General features: G+C 46.9%; 1 protein-coding gene across 9 annotated transcripts in view; it reads right to left on the reverse strand.

The window, feature by feature from the left end:
- RABEPK (Rab9 effector protein with kelch motifs) overlaps positions 1 to 17,828 on the reverse strand; it is a 37,121-nt gene that overhangs the window by 12,078 nt on the left and 7,215 nt on the right. For 5 of the 9 annotated variants that reach the window (XM_028834847.2, XM_028834841.2, XM_028834839.2 and 2 more), the window contains 4 exons: positions 17,045 to 17,202; positions 11,184 to 11,336; positions 5,990 to 6,151; positions 100 to 249 (listed from right to left, as the gene is read on the reverse strand). In XM_028834847.2, the coding sequence (XP_028690680.2) occupies positions 100 to 249; positions 5,990 to 6,151; positions 11,184 to 11,336; positions 17,045 to 17,202 (623 nt within the window). The remainder of the gene's footprint in view (positions 1 to 99; positions 250 to 5,989; positions 6,152 to 11,183; positions 11,337 to 17,044; positions 17,203 to 17,828) is intronic. The other 4 variants (XM_077968006.1, XM_028834842.2, XM_028834843.2 and 1 more) reach the window with 2 other exon arrangements.

Here is a 17,828-nt window from a genome sequence, read left to right on the forward strand (position 1 = left end):
TGCACTCCAGCCTGAGTGACAGAGAGAAACCTTGTCTAAAAAAAAAAAAAAAAATTAAAATAACAATTTTAAACAGACAAGCCCCCGTGCCCTGCTTACTTATATCAATGCAGTGGAGATCATCATAGAATTTGTCCCCTGCCAAGCCTCCATGGATGAAGAGCTTTGTCCCTGCTGCCACCATCACATGACCATGCCGGGGAGATGGAGGATTCCCAAGTGTCTCTGGCTGTGACCAGGTCAGAGTCTCTAGAAAAGTAAATTCAATAACATCAAATGACAAAGCTATGAAACAAGAACATGAGAAATAGTCCCAAGCCTCTGTATCATGGAGCTGTCCCATGCAGGAAGCAACCTTGGGGTCATTCTCTCCAACTCCCCAAGCCAATCACAGGCATCCCTCCTTTTACATCCTATAGGCTGGTGCGGTGGCTCACAGTTGTAATCCCAGCACTTTGGGAGGCCGAGAGAGGTAGATCACCAGAGGTCAGGAGTTCGAGGCCAGCCTGGCCAACATGGTAAAACACTGTCTCTACTAAAAATACAAAAAAAAAAAAAAAAAAAAAAGTTAGCTGGGTGTGGTGGCAGGTGCCTAATAATACCAGCTACTTGGGAGGCTAAGGCAGGAGAACTGCTTGAACCCGAGAGGTGGAGGTTGAAGTAATCACGCCATTGCATTCCAGCCTGGGTGACAGAGCAAGACTCTTGTCTTTAAAAAAAAAAAAAAAAAAAAAAAAAAGGCCGGGCACGGTGGCTCAAGCCTGTAATCCCAGCACTTTGGGAGGCCGAGACGGGTGGATCACGAGGTCAGGAGATTGAGACCATCCTGGCTAACCCGGTGAAACCCCATCTCTACTAAAAAATACAAAAAACTAGCCGGGCGAGGTGGCGGGCGCCTGTAGTCCCAGCTACTCGGGAGGCTGAGGCAGGAGAATGGCAGGAACCCGGGAGGCGGAGCTTGCAGTGAGCTGAGATCCGGCCTCTGCACTCCAGCCTGGGTGACAAAGCGAGACTCCGTCTCAAAAAAAAAAAACAAAACAGTCCTATAGAGCCTCTGCGTGCATGCTTCTAGGGCTGGAGAGCCCACTACCAAACATGCCTGCCCCTTCTACTTAGCACCCGGAAGCCATTTCTTGTTATGAAATAAAAACGATCTCCTCTTAACTTCAAACTAAAACTACCACAAAGTCAAAATGAATGAGTCTGTTTCTGTGACAGGCCTTCAGAGTCATCATCTTGTTACTCATTTATTTATTTATTTAATGTTTTTTTTTTTTTTTTTTGAGACAAAGTTTCGGTCTTGTTGCCCAGGCTGGAACGCAATGGCACGCAATGGCACGATCTCAGCTCACTGCAACCTCTGTCTCCTGGGTTCAAGCAATTCTCCTGCCTCAGCCTCCTGAGTAGCTGGGATTACAGGTGCCCGCCACCATGCCTGGTTAATTTTTTGTATTTTTTTTTAGTAGAGATGGGGTTTCACCATGTTAGCCAGGATGGTCTCGATCTCCTGACCTCATGATCTGCCCGCCTCAACCTCCCAAAGTGCTGGGATTACAGGCGTGAGCCACCGTGCCCAGCCCTTAATTTTTAGTAGAGAAGGGGTTTCAACATATTGGCCAGCCTGGTCTCAAATTCCTGACCTCAGATGATCCACCCGCCTTGGCCTCCCAAAGTGTTGGGATTATAGGCGTGAGCCACTGCACCCATCCCAAATTTTTAAATATTTTTAGTAAAGCCAAGGTTTTGCCATGTTGGCCAGGCTAGTCTCGGACTCCTGACCACAAGAGACCCACCCCCGCCCCGTCCGGGCCTCCCAAAGTGCTGGGATTACAGGCGTGAGCCACTGCGTCCAGCCATTTTTTTTTTTTTTGAGACGGAGTTTTGCTCTTGTTGCCTAGGCTGGAGTGCAATGGCACAATCTTGGCTCTCACTGCAACCTCTGCCTCCCAGGTTCAAGCAATTCTCCTGCCTCAGCCTTTCAAGTAGCTGGGATTACAAGTGCACACCGCCATGCCTGGCTAATTTTTGTATTTTTAGTAGAGATGGGGGTTGACCATGTAGCCCTGGCTGGTCTTGAACTCCTGGGCTCAAGTGATCCACCCACCTCAGCCTCCCAAAATGCTGGGATTGTAGGTGTGAGCCACTGCACCCAGCCTTATTATTATTTTTAGAGATGGGGTTTTGCTATGTTGTCCAGGCTGGATTGTAACTCCTAGGCTTAAGTGATCCTCCCACCTCAGCCTCCCAAGTAGCTGGGACTACAGGCACACACCACTTCACTCTGCTAGACTCTTCTGTTTTCAAGACAATATCCTTAATTGATTTGTTAGAGGGGTTGGGAAAGGGACTCCTGATGTGGCAGTATAGGATAATGGTTAGAATATGGGATTTGGAGCTGAAACCAGGTTATCTCACTAAATAACTATGTGGCCTTTCACCAATTACTTATCTAAGCTCCAGTTTCTATAGCTGTAAAATAAGGATAAAGACAATACTGGCCAGGCACGGCGGCTCATGCCTGTTAAAGTGATTCTCCTGGGCCAGGCACCGTGGCTCACACCTGTAATCCCAGCACTTTGGGAGGCCGAGGTGGGCAGATCATGAGGTCAGGAGATTGAGACCATCCTGACTAACACAGTAAAATCCCATCTCTACTAAAAATACAAAAAAAATTAGCCTGCCGTGGTGGCATGTGCCTGTAGTCCCAGCTACTCAGGAGGCTGAGGCAGGAGAATTGCTTGAAACCAGGAGGTGGAGGTTGCAGTGAGCCAAGATTGTGCCACTGCACTCCAGGCTGGGCAACAGAGCGTGACTTCGTCTCAAAAAAAAAAGACAATACCTACTTCTAAGAGCTGAGCTATGAATTAAATGAGATAATATACATAAAGCATGAAGGAAAAAAAGTACATAATACATGAGAGTTATGAATTTGATTATTATTATATTTTACTGCAGGCAACCCTTTTTATCTTCAAAGCTGAACATATATAGAATTCTGGAAAATTAATCATATCTATATACCAGAAAAGTCTTAAAGGAGTACTGCAAAACTTTTTTTTTTTTTTTTTGAGATGGAATGTTGCTCTGTCACCCAGGTTGGAGTGCAGTGGTGTGATCTTGGCTCACTGCAACATCTGCCTCCCGGTTCAGGCGATTCTCCTGCCTCAGCCTCCCAAGTAGCTGGGATTACAGGCGCCTGCCACCAAGCCCGGATAATTTTTTGTATTTTCAGTAGAAACAGGGTTTCACCATGTTGTCCAGGCTAGTTTTGAACTCCTGACCTCAAGTGATCCCCTTGCTTTGGCCTCCCAAAGTGGCCTCCCAAAGGATTACAGGCATGTTACTGCTACCGCGCCTGGCCTGCAAAAACTCGTTGAAACAAAGGTCTGCCAAACAATTTATCTTTGAATTACTGTTTATGGTATGCTTGCTGGTTGTTCAAGGAGCCCCCGGTGTCCCAAGGAATTTAATTTAAAATTACCTGAAATGGTTTTTGCATAAATATGTTCCTTATTGTGTGTGTGTGTGTGTGTGTGTGTATATATATATATATATATATATATATTTTTTTTTTTTTTTTTTAGAGTCAGGGTCTCGCTCTGTTGCAAAGGCTGGAGTGCCAGTGGTGCAATTATGGCTCACTCCATCCTCAAACTCTTGGGCTCAAGCGATCCTCCAGCCTCCTGAGCTGATAGGATTATAGGCATGAGTCAGCATGCCTGGCTTGTTCATTACAGTATTGTTTATAATAAAGAAGAATTGGAAATAGCCTAAGTGTCCATCAACAGGTTTAATTATTGGTACAGCCATGATGAAATATTATGCACTTTTTTTTTTTTTGACATGGAGCCTTGTTTTGTCGCCCAGGCTAGAATGCAGTGGCATGATCGGGGCTCACTGCAACCTCCACCTCCCAGGTTCAAGGGATTCTCCTGCCTCAGCCTCCCTGGTAGCTGGGATTACAGGTGCCCGTCACCGCATCCAGCTAATTTTTTGTATTTTTAGTAGAGATAGGGTTTCACCATGTTGCCCAGGCTGGTCTTGAACCCTGACCTCAGGTAATCCACCCACCTCCGCCTCCTGGGTTCAAGCAATTCTGCTGCCTCAGCCTCCTGAGTAGCTGGGATTATAGGCACCCACCACCGTGCCCAGCTGATTTTTGTATTTTTAGTAGATAAGGGGTTTCACCAGCTTGGCCAGGCTGGTCTCAAACTGCTGACCTTGTGATCCACCTGCCTTGGCCTCCCAAAGTGCTGGGATTACAGGCACGAGCCACCGCGCCCAACCTAAGCACTTATTAAAAATGATGGTGAAGGCCAGGTGGTGTGGCTCAATGCCTATAATGCCAGCACTTTGAGGGACCAAAGCTGAAGGATCACTTGAGGCTAGGAGTTTGAGACCCGCCTTGGCAATGCAGTGAGACCCTTACTCTAATATTTATATTTATATAATAATAATAATTTCAAAATGTTGGTGAAGACTTTCTGATTGCATGGAACAATACTTAAGTGAAAAATTCAGGATGCAAATGTAACATATAGAATTATCTCTGTTCTTTTTCTTTTTCTTTTTTTTTTTTTTTTTTTTTTGAGACGGAGTCTCGCTCTGCCGCCCAGGCTGGAGTGCAGTGGCCGGATCTCAGCTCACTGCAAGCTCCGCCTCCCGGGTTCACGCCATTCTCCTGCCTCAGCCTCCCGAGTAGTTGGGACTACAGGCGCCCGCCACCGCGCCCGGCTAGTTTTTTGTGTTTTTTAGTAGAGACGGGGTTTCACCGTGTTAGCCAGGATGGTCTCGATCTCCTGACCTCGTGATCCGCCCGTCTCGGCCTCCCAAAGTGCTGGGATTACAGGCTTGAGCCACCGCGCCCGGCCCTCTTTTTTTTTTTTTTTTTTTTTGAGACAGAGTCTCGCTCCGTCACCCAGGCTGGAGTGCAGTGGTACGATCTTGGCTCACTTGGAGTCCAGTGGTACGATCTGGTACGATCTTGGCTCACTGCCATCTCCGCCTCCCGAGTTCAAGTGATTCTCTTGACTCAGCCTCCCGAGTAGCTGGGATTACAGGCACCCACCGCTGCACCCAGACAGTTTTTGTATTTTTAGTAGAGACGGGGTTTTGCCATGATGGCTAGGCTGGTTTCAAACTCCTGATCTCAGGTGATCCTCCCGCCACGGCGTCCCAAAGTGCTGGGATTACAGGCGTGAGCCACCGTGCCCGGCCTATCTTTTTAGTTTTATTTATTTATTTATTTATTTATTTATTTATTTATTTATTTATTGAGACAGAGTATGTTACTCAGGCTGAGTGCAGTGGCCCCATCTTGGCTCACTGAAACCTCCTCCTCCTGGGTTTAAGCGATTCTCCTGCCTCAGCCTCCTCAGTAACTGGGATTACAGGTGCGTGCCATCATGCCCGGATACTTTTTTAATTTTTAGTAGAGACCAGGTATGTTGGCCAGGCTGTTCTCGAACTCCTGACCTTAAGTGATCCACTTGCCTCAGCCTCCCAAAGCTCTGGGGCACCAGGCCTCATTATCTCTTTTTAAATGCCAATTTTGCTGTGGGAAAAACATACCAGGTAAGAGATATAACAAAGAAGTCTAGAAGTGAAACAGGCTTTCCTTTTTTTTTTTGAGACGGAGTCCCGCTCTGTCCCCCTGGCTGGAGCGCAGTGGCGCGATCTCAGCTCACTGCAAGCTCCGCCTCCCGGGTTCCTGCCATTCTCCTGCCTCAGCCTCCCAAGTAGCTGGGACTACAGGCGCCCGCCACTGCCCCCGGCTAATTTTTTGTATTTTTAGTAGAGACGGGGTTTCACCGTGGCCTCGATCTCCTGACCTTGTGATCTGCCCGCCTCGGCCTCCCAAAGTGCTGGGATTACAGGTGTGAGCCACCGCGCCCAGCAGGCCTTCCTTTTTTAACTTCTGCTTCCTACATTAGGTAATTTGTAGACTGGGATGGCCCTGACCAGCCCCAAGGTGCCCACCAGTCCATACTTGCGTCAAACACGTGCAGGTTCGTGTCCTGCACAGGCTGGGCACCTCTCTCTCCGCCCCCAAAGACATACAGCTGGTTTCCAATGGCTGCGGATGATGTGTGGAATGTTCTTGGGGATGGTGGGGGGCTGGTCACTTCTGGCGTGGTCCACATCCTGGTTTCTGGGCCAGAGAGAATGAAGGCACTTAAAATACCGAGGTTGAGGGGCTTCTGACCTTGACTCTGGGGCTGAGTGAAGTCAGTTTTCAGACTCCAATCCCAAGTGGGGACAGCCTAGTTTTGGGCAGGGATCTCATACTCACAAACATCAAGGAAGAATGAAGATGATACTTAGGATTTGCCAAGACGGTCCAAAATCCCCAAGATTTAAAAGCCGTAAGTACAAGAATGGGGTCAGGCTGGGTGCAGTGGCTCTTGCCTGTAATCCCAGCACTTTGGGAGGCCAGGGCAGGCGGATCACTTGAGGTCAGGAGTTCGAGACCAGCCTGGCCAACATCGGGTGAAACCCCATCTCTACTAAAATTAGCCAGGCATGGTAGTGGGGACCTGTAATCCCAGCACCACAGGAGGTTGAGGCAGGAGAATCGCTTGAACCCAGGAGGCGGCGGTTGCACTGAACTGAGATTGCACCACTGCACTCCAGCCTCGGCAACAGAGCGAGACTCTGTCTCAAAAAAATAAAATAAAATAAAATAACATAAAATAAAATAAAATAGGCCGGGCGCGGTGGCTCACACCTGTAATCCCAGCACTTTGGGAGGCCGAGGCGGGCGGATCACAAGGTCAGGAGATCGAGACCACGGTGAAACCCCGTCTCTACTAAAAATACAAAAAATTAGCCGGGCGCGGTTGTGGGCGCCTGTAGTCCCAGCTACTCGGGAGGCTGAGGCAGGAGAATGGCGTGAACCCGGGAGGCGGAGCTTGCAGTGAGCCGAGATCGCGCCACTGCACTCCAGCCTGGGCGACAGAGCGAGACTCCGTCTCAAAAAAAAAAAAATAAATAAATAAAAATAAAAATAAAATAAAATCACCCTCTTTGACAGAAGCTTTCCAAATTCTCACTGTATTTTATTTCAATGGATACCACTGTTGAAAATCGAAAGGCCAGGGTTCTAGAACTGATTTCCCTTTGCCAAACCTTAACTACACCAACTACCACAATTATTGAGCATTAATTATGTGCCAGATACTGAGTTTATTTAAATCCTTGACAAATTAACAAGGGCAGAAACTGTTATTATCCAACGTGACAGAACACAGAGGCAGAGAGAGATTAAGTCACTTGTCCAAGGACATAGTTAGTGCCTAGCAAAGCAGAGACCCTCATCTGTGCCCTTAACCACCACATCATACTGCTACTCCTCCAAGCAAATTGGCTTCACAATTAGCCAAATGGTCTGCCAAGTGTCTATCTCTTTCTTCTTCTTTTTTGTTTTGAGACGGAGTCTCACTCTGTCACCCAGGCTGGAGTGCAGTGGCGCGATCTCGGCTTACTGCAACCTCCACCTCCCAGGTTCAAGCGATTCTCCTGCCTCAGCCTCCCAAGTAGCTGGGACTACAGGCACCTGCCACCACGCCCAGCTAATTTTTTTTTTTTTTTTTTTGTATTTTTAGTAGAGACGGGGTTTCAGTATGTTGGTCAGGCTGGTCTGGAACTCCTGACCTTGTGATCTGCCCTCCTCATCCTCCCAAAGTGTTGGGATTACAGGCGTGAGCCACCATGCCCCGCCGTGTCTACTCTATTTCTGACAGTGTTCTGTACCCTGAATATTCAACAATAAACAAACTCTTCCCTTCGAAGCACTTATGTTCCATAGAGGGAGGGCAGGGAGGAGGAGGGACGACAGGAAATACATACCCAAACAAATAAATCAAATTGAAAGATAACATACTGTCTAAATATGCTGAAGGAATTTAAATACTTGACATGTAAGAAAATTTGGTCCTAGTTCCTGAACTCTGACCAACTATTGTACAAATAGATTTTTTTTTAATTTTTATTTTTTTATCGGGCAATACTCAACAAATGCATTAGGTGGGCAACACCCCAAATATATTGTTGATAGAGGGAACTGAGCAAGAGTTGGCTGACATGTGAAAAATGTCCAGGTCAAAAAATGCTTTTTTGACAGGGAGTCTCACTCATTGCTCAGGCTGTGGTACGATCTCGGCACATTGCAACCTCTGCCTCCTGGGTTCAAGCGATCCTCCTGCCTCACCCTCATCAGTAGCTGGGACTACAGGCTAATTTTTGTATTTTTAGTAGTGACAGGGTTTCACCATGTTGGCCAGGCTGCTCTCAAACTCCTGACTTCAGGTGATCGGCGCACCTCAGCCTCCCAAAGTGCTGGGATTACAGGTGTGAGCCACCGCGCTGGCCCAAAATGCATATTTAAACTGTGCACAAGTTTTTTTGCCTATCAAATTAGCAATGTTTAAAACTGATAAATTCAGTGCTGGTCAGTAATGAAAGAAACATTGTTAAACACAGTTGGAGAGAGGATAAACTGGAAAAATCTTTCTGGAGAGCAATTTGGTAGTATGTATCAAAACCTTGAAAAGGTTCACAATATTTTACCTAGTCTTTTTATTGCTTGGCAGGAACCCTAAGAAAATAATTTGAAATACAGTCTATGACTTCTGAATGAAGATGTTCACTGCTTTGTTAATTATAATGGTAAAAACCTGAAAGGAACTAAATGTTCATAAATGGAGGAATTACGGTATTATGGAGTATTTTATATATAATGGAGCATGATACAGCCATTAAAAATGATGTTGGCCAGGTGCAGTGGCTCATGTCTGTAATCCCAACACTTTGGGAGGCTGAGGCAGGCAAATTGCTTGACCCCAGGAGTTTGAGACCAGCATGGGCAACATGGCAAAACCCTGTCTCTACAAAAAATACAAACAAATTAGCTAGGCATGGTGGCAAGCGCCTGTAGTCCCAGCTACCTGGGAGGCTGAGCTAGGAGGATCACCTGAGCCTGGATGGTCGAGGCTGCAGTGAGCTGTGATCAAACCACTGCATCCCAGCCTAGGCAAAAGAGTGAGACCCTGCCTTGGAAAAAAAAAAAAAAAGTTAACAACAACAAAAAAACCCAAAACAAAACAAACAAATGATATGATATTAACAAAGCACTGTTATTAATAACAAATCAATTATTTTTGCTAAAGCCAAAAAAAATCACCTATTTCTCCTGGCATTATGAAATTAAAAGGAAAAAGTTATGAACGTGTAAATATAGTATGATCTCAGGCTTGTGAAAACAGAGAAAAGACAGGAAGAAGACAGAAAGTTGGGTCGGGCACATTGGCTCACATCTGTAATTCCAGCACTTTGGGAGGCCGAGGTGGACAGATCACCTGAGATCAAGAATTCGAGACCAGCCTGGCTAACATGGAGACACCCCATCCCCGCTAAAAATACAAAATTAGCCAGGCATAGTGGCGCATGCCTGTAATCCCAGCTACTTGGGAGGCTGAGGCAGGAGAATCGCCTGAACCCAGGAGGCGGAGGTTGCAGTGAGCCGAGATTGCACCATTGCACTCCAGCCTGGGCAACAAGAGTGAAACGCCGTCTCAAAAAAAAAAAAAAAAAAAAAGACAGAAAGTTGTTAATAGCCTTAATATAATAGGATTGTGGATGACTTTTCCCACTTATTTGTATTTTTCAAGTATTTTACAATGAACATAAATAATATTTGTAAAGAGAAAAACAAAAACAAACAAAAGGCAAAAAGACAAGTTCACTTCCCCACAGGTGGTTTAGCCACCTCCTGTCAGTTGTGATGTTCCCAAACTGCTTCCTCTATATAAAACTGCCAGTGATGGAAACAGGAAGGTATGAAAAACAAAAACAAACAAACAAACAAAACGAACAAACAAAATGTCTTGTCAGTGAGACAAGTTAGGAACTTTCTACTTTTGGCTAAAAGAAACATACTAGGCCGGGCGCGGTGGCTCAAGCCTGTAATCCCAGCACTTTGGGAGGCCGAGGCGGGCGGATCACAAGGTCAGGAGATCGAGACCACAGTGAAACCCCGTCTCTACTAAAAATACAAAAAATTAGCCGGGCGCGGTGGCGGGCGCCTGTAGTCCCAGCTACTCAGGAGGCTGAGGCAGGAGAATGGCGGGAACCTGGGAGGCGGAGCTTGCAGTGAGCCGAGATCGCGCCACTGCACTCCAGCCTGGGCAACAGCGTGAGACTCCGTCTCAAAAAAAAAAAAAAAAAAAAAAAAAAAGAAACATACTAGGAGGATCCAGGTCAGTGTTTCTTAACTTTGGCACTACTGACATTTTAGACCAGATAATTCTTCCCTGTGGTGGCTGTCTTAGGCGTGACAGGATATATACACGACATATCTGGCCTCTACCCCTAGAAACCAGTAGCCCGCCCTACCCCCAGTTGTGATAACCCAAAATGTTTTCAGATATGGCCAAATGTCTCCCAGGGAGGACCTTTGGAGGACCTTACTGGAGGACCACTTAATCTAGGTGACTTGGGTTCTAAGCCTGGCTCAGCCACTGACTCTCTTGTGACTTTATTTTTAAAAATTTTTCTTTCCTATTTTTTTTGAGACAGAGTCTCACCCTGTTGCCCAGGCTGGAGTGCAGTGGCACGATCCCAGCTCACTGCAATCTCCGCCTCCCGGGTTCAAGCGATTCTCCTGCCTCAGCCTTCTGAGTAGCTGGGATTATAGATGCCCACCACCATGCCCAGCTCATTTTTGTATTTTTAGTAGAGATGGGGTTTCACCATATTGGCCAGGCCAATCTCAAACTCCTGACCTCAACTGATCCGCCTGCCTCGGCCTCCCAAAGTGCTGGGATTACAGGCGTGAGCTACTATGCCAGGCCTCTTGTGACTTTAGGAAAGTCACTTTCCCCTTGATAAACCTGAGTTGCCCATTTGGCATAGCTGTTCTCTGAAGTCTCTTCCAGCTTTGACATTTAACAAGTTAAAAATTGTACGTGTTACCAACAATTGTTTTTATTCTGTTATTTTCAGATTATGCTAAAAGTTAAAATTCCTATTTTCTATGATGTCAGCAAAGTTAAATGGTAATCAGTATAATCCAAATGTACTGGAATTATAATTGGATATATGTACACACACACACACACACACACACACACACATACACATGAACATTTATATGTACATAAATAAAATAAGCTTTGGCTACTTACCAGGATTCAGGACTTGTAGACAATTTCGATTTCCTGATTGGTTGGCACCTCCAAATACCCAGATATGGTCGGATGTGCAGGAGGGAATGAAGCTAGCATGTTCATAGCGGGGCAAGAGGCCCTTGCAGGTAACTAAGTCCCACTGGTGTTTTCCTGGAAAACATTTCACCCAGTTCCTAGATTGGGGCTGCCAACTGTTATACTGGTTGGCACACTTGGGGATGGTTGTGAGAAGATGGCCATAAACATAAATGAATCACTTAAAGGGCATGTTGTCAACCTCCAGAAAGTTCTATAATAGATACTTAGGGGGCTGTCTGCCTAGCCCATAGACCCTGTTCTATGGAAACTGTCCCCACTTTGTCAACCACAAGGGTAGATCCCAGATGATATGTTTGTACTACACTTTGACTTTGTAGCTTTAGCTGATTGGGTTGAAGGTAGCCAATGAAACCAGAATGAGCCAATCAGATCAAGTGCTTCCACTTTCTCATGATCCTGGGCTCTACTTCCTGTCCTTGAATTCTTTGAAACACGCCTGTATCGGCCAGGTGCAGTGGCTCACGCCTGTAATCCCAGCACTTTGGGAGGCCCAGGTGGGTGGATCACGAGGTCAGAAGATCGAGACCATCCTGGCCAACATGGTGAAACCTCGTCTCTACTAAAATACAAAAAAATTAGCCGAGTGTAGTGGCATGTGCCTGTAGTCCCAGCTACTTGGGAGGCTGAGGCAGGGGAATTGCTTGAACCCAGGGTTATTTTACTTGGTTAACCAAGCAGAGGTTGCAGCAAGCTGAGATTGTGCCACTGTACTCCAGTCTGGGAAGACAGCAAGACTCCATCTCAAAAAAAAAAAGAAAAAGAAAAAGAAAGAAACATGCCTGTATCTGACTAAATAAATTCCTTCTTTTTCCTGTGGTTTAAGTGGGATTCTGTTACTTGCAAATAAATGATGGCTGGCTAAAACAAGTTCACAGAATAATAATACCTAACCTTGGCCAGGAGCAGTGGCTCATGCCTGTAATCCCAGCACTCTGGGAGGCCGAGGCAGGCGGATCACGAGGTCACGAGATCAAGACCATCCTGGCTAACAAGGTGAAATCCCATCTCCACTAAAAATTAGCCAGGCATGGTGGCGGGCGCCTGTAGTCCCAACTACTCAGGAGGCTGAGGCAGGAGAATGGCGTGAACCTGGGAGGCGGAGCTTGCAGTGAGCCGAGATCTCACTGCACTCCAGCCTGGGTGACAGAGTGAGACTCTGTCTCAAAAAACAAACAAACAAACAAAAAAAGCCTAACCTTTATTATTAATAGTAGTTATTTCACTGGGTTAAGCAATTATACAATACCTTTACAGGCATTATCTTGTTAGATCTGAAGCAAGTTATTATCCCTACTTTATAGGGCACGGAGGTCCAGATGGTTGAGATGGTGTAGCCAGGGTCACCAAGCTATTAATAGGTTGCAATAAAGACGTAACTGAACTAATTTAATGTAATTGAGGACTAGAAGTGATTTAATTTACCTTTGAATTTTTTTTTTTTTGAGATGGAGTCTTGCTCTGGAGCAAGGAGTACACTGGCGCAATGTCAGCTCACTGCAACCTCCGCCTCCCAGGCTCAAGCGATTCTCCTCCCTCAGCCTCCCGAGTAACTGGGATTACAGGCGTGCGCCACCATGCCTGGCTAATTTTTGTATTTTTAGTAGAGATGGGGGTTTCACCATGTTGGCCAGGCTGGCCTCGAACTCCTGACCTCAAGTGATCCACCCGCCTCGGCCTCCTAAAGTGCTGGGGGATTACACTTCGTCCAGCCTACCTTTGATTTTTTTTAGTGCAGGGAGTAGAAATTCAAATGCCTAGGCAGGAGTAACAAAGACTGTGGCAAACTGGAGAAAAAGAGCCCTCTTGATAGGTGGCAGCTCAGTTCCAAATAATTGTTGCCATGTAGACAAGCAGGCCTAATGACGTTAGATTTTCCAACATTATCAAGAGAAGCCAAACCATTTAAATGTCTATATAGATTTCTGCATGATTGGTTGGTAAACAATTTAAGATTAGGCTGGGTGTGGTGGCTTATGCATGTAATCCTAGCACTTAGGGAGGCCGAGGTGGGTGGATCACTTGAGGTCAGGAGTTCAAGACCAGACTGGCCAACATGGTGAAACCCCATCTCTACTAAAAATACAAAAATCAGCTGGGCATGATGGCACGCACCTGTAGTCCCAGCTACTTGGGAGTATGAGGCAGGAGAATCACTTTTTTTTTTTTTTTGAGACGGAGTATCGCTCTGTCACCCAGGCTGGAGTGCAGTGGCTCGATCTCAGCTCACTGCAACCTCCGCCTCCCGGGTTCATGCCATTCTCCTGTCTCAGCCTCCCGAGTATCTGGGACTACAGATGCCCGCCACCAAGCCTGGCTAATTTTTTTTGTATTTTTAGTAGAGATGGGGTTTTACCGTGTTAGCCAGCATGGTCTCAATCTCCTGACCTCATGATCTGCCCGCCTCGGCCTCCCAAAGTGCTGGGATTACAGGCGTGAGCCACGGTGCCTGGCCCAGGAGAATCACTTTAACCCAGGAGGTGGAGGTTGCAGTGAGCCAAGATCATGCCACTGCGCTCCAGCCTGGATGACAGTTTGAGACTCCATTTCAAAAAAAAAAACAAAAAAAAAAACACCTTAAGATTAAAACAATCTGGAAATGTTACGTGGACCTAACAAAATACGTAAGTGGGCCACCATTGTTCAACTTCTGCCCTTGTGTAGAGCAAAGAATAATGGTTTCTTTATTTTATTTTATTTTATTTTATTTTATGTTTTTGAGACAGAGTCTTGCTCTGTCACCAGACTGTAGTGCAGTGGTGTAATCTCGGCTCACTGCAACCTCTGCCTCCCAGATGCAAGTGATTCTCCTGCCTCAGCTAGGACTACGGGCACATGCCATCACGCCCAGCTAATTTTTTTTGTATTTTTAGTAGAGACAAGGTTTCACCATGTTGGCCAGGATGGTCTCCATCTCCTCACCTCATGATCTGCCTGCCTCAGCCTCCCAAAGTGCTGGGATTACAGGCATGAGCCACTGCACCCAGCTAATAATCGTTTCTTATTAGCAGGTTCATTCATTCATTCATTCATTCATTCATTCATTCAAATACTTACAGAGCACCCACTCTGTTGTAAGCCCTGTGGTAGTGTCTGGGATACAATGATGAGGAAAACATGCTACCTGTTTCTAAGGAGCTTATGTTCTTGTGGGGCAGATGGACAGGAAACAATCACATGTGATAGGGCTGTGAAGGCAGATAGGATAGAAGAGCACATGAGACTATGGACATACAGAGTCATGTAGTGCCTGAACGAGTCCAGAGGTAACGGGAAAGGTTCCTGGCAGAAGAGACATTTAATCTGAAATCTGAAAGATATAGAGTAGCCAGATGATAAGAAAAGGGAAAAACATTCCTAGCAGAGGGATCTGTGTGTGCAAAGGCATGGAGGCCAGAGAGCTCAAGCCGTGTTCAAAGAACTGAAGGACATCCAGTGCAGCAAATGTGCGTTGGAGAGAGCCAAGAAATGAGGTTGGGGCCGGGCGCAGTGGCTTACGCCTGTAACCCCAGCACTTTGGGAGGCCGACGCAGGCAGATTACTTGAGGTCAGAAGTTCGAGACCAGCCTGGCCAACATGGTGAAACCCCATCTCTACTAAAAATACAAAAATCGCCGGACGCGGTGGCTCAAGCCTGTAATCCCAGCACTTTGGGAGGCCGAGACGGGCGGATCACGAGGTCAGGAGATCAAGACCATCCTGGCTAACACGGTGAAACCCCGTCTCTACTAAAAATACAAGAAAATTAGCCGGGCGAGGTGGCGGGCGCCTGTAGTCCCAGCTACTCGGGAGGCTGAGGCAGGAGAATGGCGTGAACCCGGGAGGCGGAGCTTGCAGTGAGCCGAGATCGCGCCACTGCACTCCAGCCTGGGGCACAGAGCAAGACTCCGTCTCAAAAAAAAAAAAAAATATACAAAAATCAGCCAGGCTGGTGGCACGCACCTGTAATAGCAGCTTAGTGGGAGGCTAAGACAGGAGAATTGCTTGAACCCGTGAGGCAGAGGTTGCTGTGAGCCAAGATTATGCCTCTGCACTCCAGTCTGGGTGACAGAGTGACACGCTGCCGCAAAAAAAAAAAAAAAAAAAAAAAAAAAGGCCAGTGCGGTGGCTCACACCCATAATACCAGCACTTTGTGAGGCTGAGGTGGGAGGATCACAAGGTCAGGATTTGAGGACCAGCCTGATTAACATGGTGAAACCCCGTCTCTACTAAAAATACAAAAATTAGCCGGGTGTGATGGCACGCACCTGTAATCCCAGCTATTCAGGAGGCTGAGGCAGGAAAATTGCTTGAAACCAGGGGGCAGAGGTTGCAGTGAGCTGAGTTCACGGTACCACTGCACTCCAGCCTGGGCCACAGAGCAAGACTAGATCTAAAAAAAAAAAAAAAAAAAGGTGAGGTTGAGAAAGGTCTGAAATACGGAGTGACCTGGTCAGATTTGTATTTTAGATGATATTCGCTGGCTAGGTACAGAAAATATACTGTATAGTGGGTAAACTTGGAAGCAGGGAGACGGGTGAGGAGGCTATTGTAAGTCTAGTTGAGAGACAACAGTGGCTTGGACTACAGTAGCAGCAGTGGAAATGGACAGACATGGATAAAGATGAGAGATATGTGGGTTGGAGAGAGCCAAGAAATGAGGTTGGGGCCAGGCGCGGTGGCTCATGCCTGTAATCCCAGCATTTTGGGAGGCCGAGGAGGACAAATCACGAGGTCTGGAGTTCGAGACCAGCTTGGCCAACATGGTGAAACCCAGTCCCTACTAAAAATACAAAAGATTAGCTGGGAGTAGTGGTGGGCGCCTGTAATCCCAGCTACCCAGGAGGCTGAGGCAGGAGAATTGCTTGAACCCAGAAGGCTCAGGTTGCAGTGAGCTGAGATCGCGCCACTGCATGGCTCCAGCCTTGGCAACAGAGTAAGACTCCGTCTCAAAAAAAAAAAAAAAAAAAAAATTAGCTGGGCATGGTGGCGCATGCCTGTAATCCCAGCTACTCAGGAGGCTGAGGCAGGAGAATTGCTTGAACCTGGGAGGTGGAGGTTGCAGTGAGCGAAGATCGTGCCACTGCACTCCAGCCTGGGCAATAAAAGCGAAACTCCATCTCAAAAAAAACAGATAAGAGATAAGTAGGGCTTAGTGATATATTGGATATGTGGATAGAATGAGTGGTGGTAGTAATCAATGTATCCTATGGAAATATTTGATGAATAAATGGCTGGACAACCAAGGCTCCATAAGGGTTCTCTTCCCCTAAACAAGGAGGTATTGGTCAGATGACTGTGTGCCAGGAACCTGCTGAGAAACCTTAGGGATCTGTCAGTGATGTTCATTTTTTCTTCTTTCTTTTTTTTTTTTTTTGAGACTGAGTCTCGCTCTGTCGCCCAGGCTGGAGTGCAGTAGCACGATCTTGGCTTGGTGTAACTTCTGTCTCCGCGGTTCAAGTAATTCTCCTGTCTCAGCCTCCTGAGTAGCTGGGACTACAGGTGCCCACCACCACACCCGGCTAATTTTTTTTGTATTTTTAGTAGAGACGGGGTTTCATCATATCGGTCAGGCTGGTTTCAAACTCTAACCTCAGGCGATCCGCCCGCCTTGGCCTCCCACAGTGCTGGAACTAGAGGCGTGAGCCACTGGACCTAGCCCTGGCCATTTTTTCTTATAGGAAAACCCTGCTGGTGTTTTGAGGAATGCCCTGCTAATGGCTAGCAGCACACAGCCCTGTTCTCTGGCCACAGGGCACGTACTCCGCAGCTCTGGTCTTACCCAGATCCATGGCGTGCACGTCTGAGAAGCTTCTGTTTGGATTTGCTCCGCCAACGATGAAGACCTTTCCTGTCTTGGCATTACCAACTGGGGGTAAATACGAACAGCTGTGGCCAACTCGAGCACAGGGGCTGTCACCAGGGAGAGTCAAGGTGTACCTGCCAAAGGAAGGATGTATTCAGGAGGCCTGAGCACAGAATAAACGCAGTAGTGTGTTCTTTCCATTCCTCATGAAATATTCACCAGAATGAAGGGTCTTTTTTTTTTTTTTTTCTTTTTGAGACGGAGTCTCGCTCTGTCGCCCAGGCTGGAGTGCAGTGGCCGGATCTCAGCTCACTGCAAGCTCCGCCTCCCGGGTTTACACCATTCTCCGGCCTCAGCCTCCTGAGTAGCTGGGACTACAGGCGCCCGCCACCTCGCCCGGCTAGTTTTTTGTATTTTTTAGTGGAGACGGGGTTTCACCATGTTAGCCAGGATGGTCTTCATCTCCTGACCTTGTGATCTGCCCATCTCGGCCTCCCAAAGTGCTGGGATTACAGGCTTGAGCCGCCGCGCCTGGCCCCAGAATGAAGGGTCTTATGCAGACACTTCAAATTGTACCCAACAAAGCAGCACTTCTCCAATTAATAATAGTACCTCCCCTTTGCACATAGTCTTTGACTTTTCCATTTTGTCACTGTCTTCATCTCACAGTTATCTGGTAGGAATGCACTGGGCTATATTTTTCCCCATTTGGTAGATAGGGAAACTGATCTCCAGAAATGTTCAGTGATGTGTCTTGGCA

The sequence above is a fragment of the Macaca mulatta genome, chromosome 15 (genome assembly GCF_049350105.2).
Source record: "Macaca mulatta isolate MMU2019108-1 chromosome 15, T2T-MMU8v2.0, whole genome shotgun sequence".
Taxonomy (NCBI): Eukaryota; Metazoa; Chordata; class Mammalia; order Primates; family Cercopithecidae; genus Macaca; species Macaca mulatta.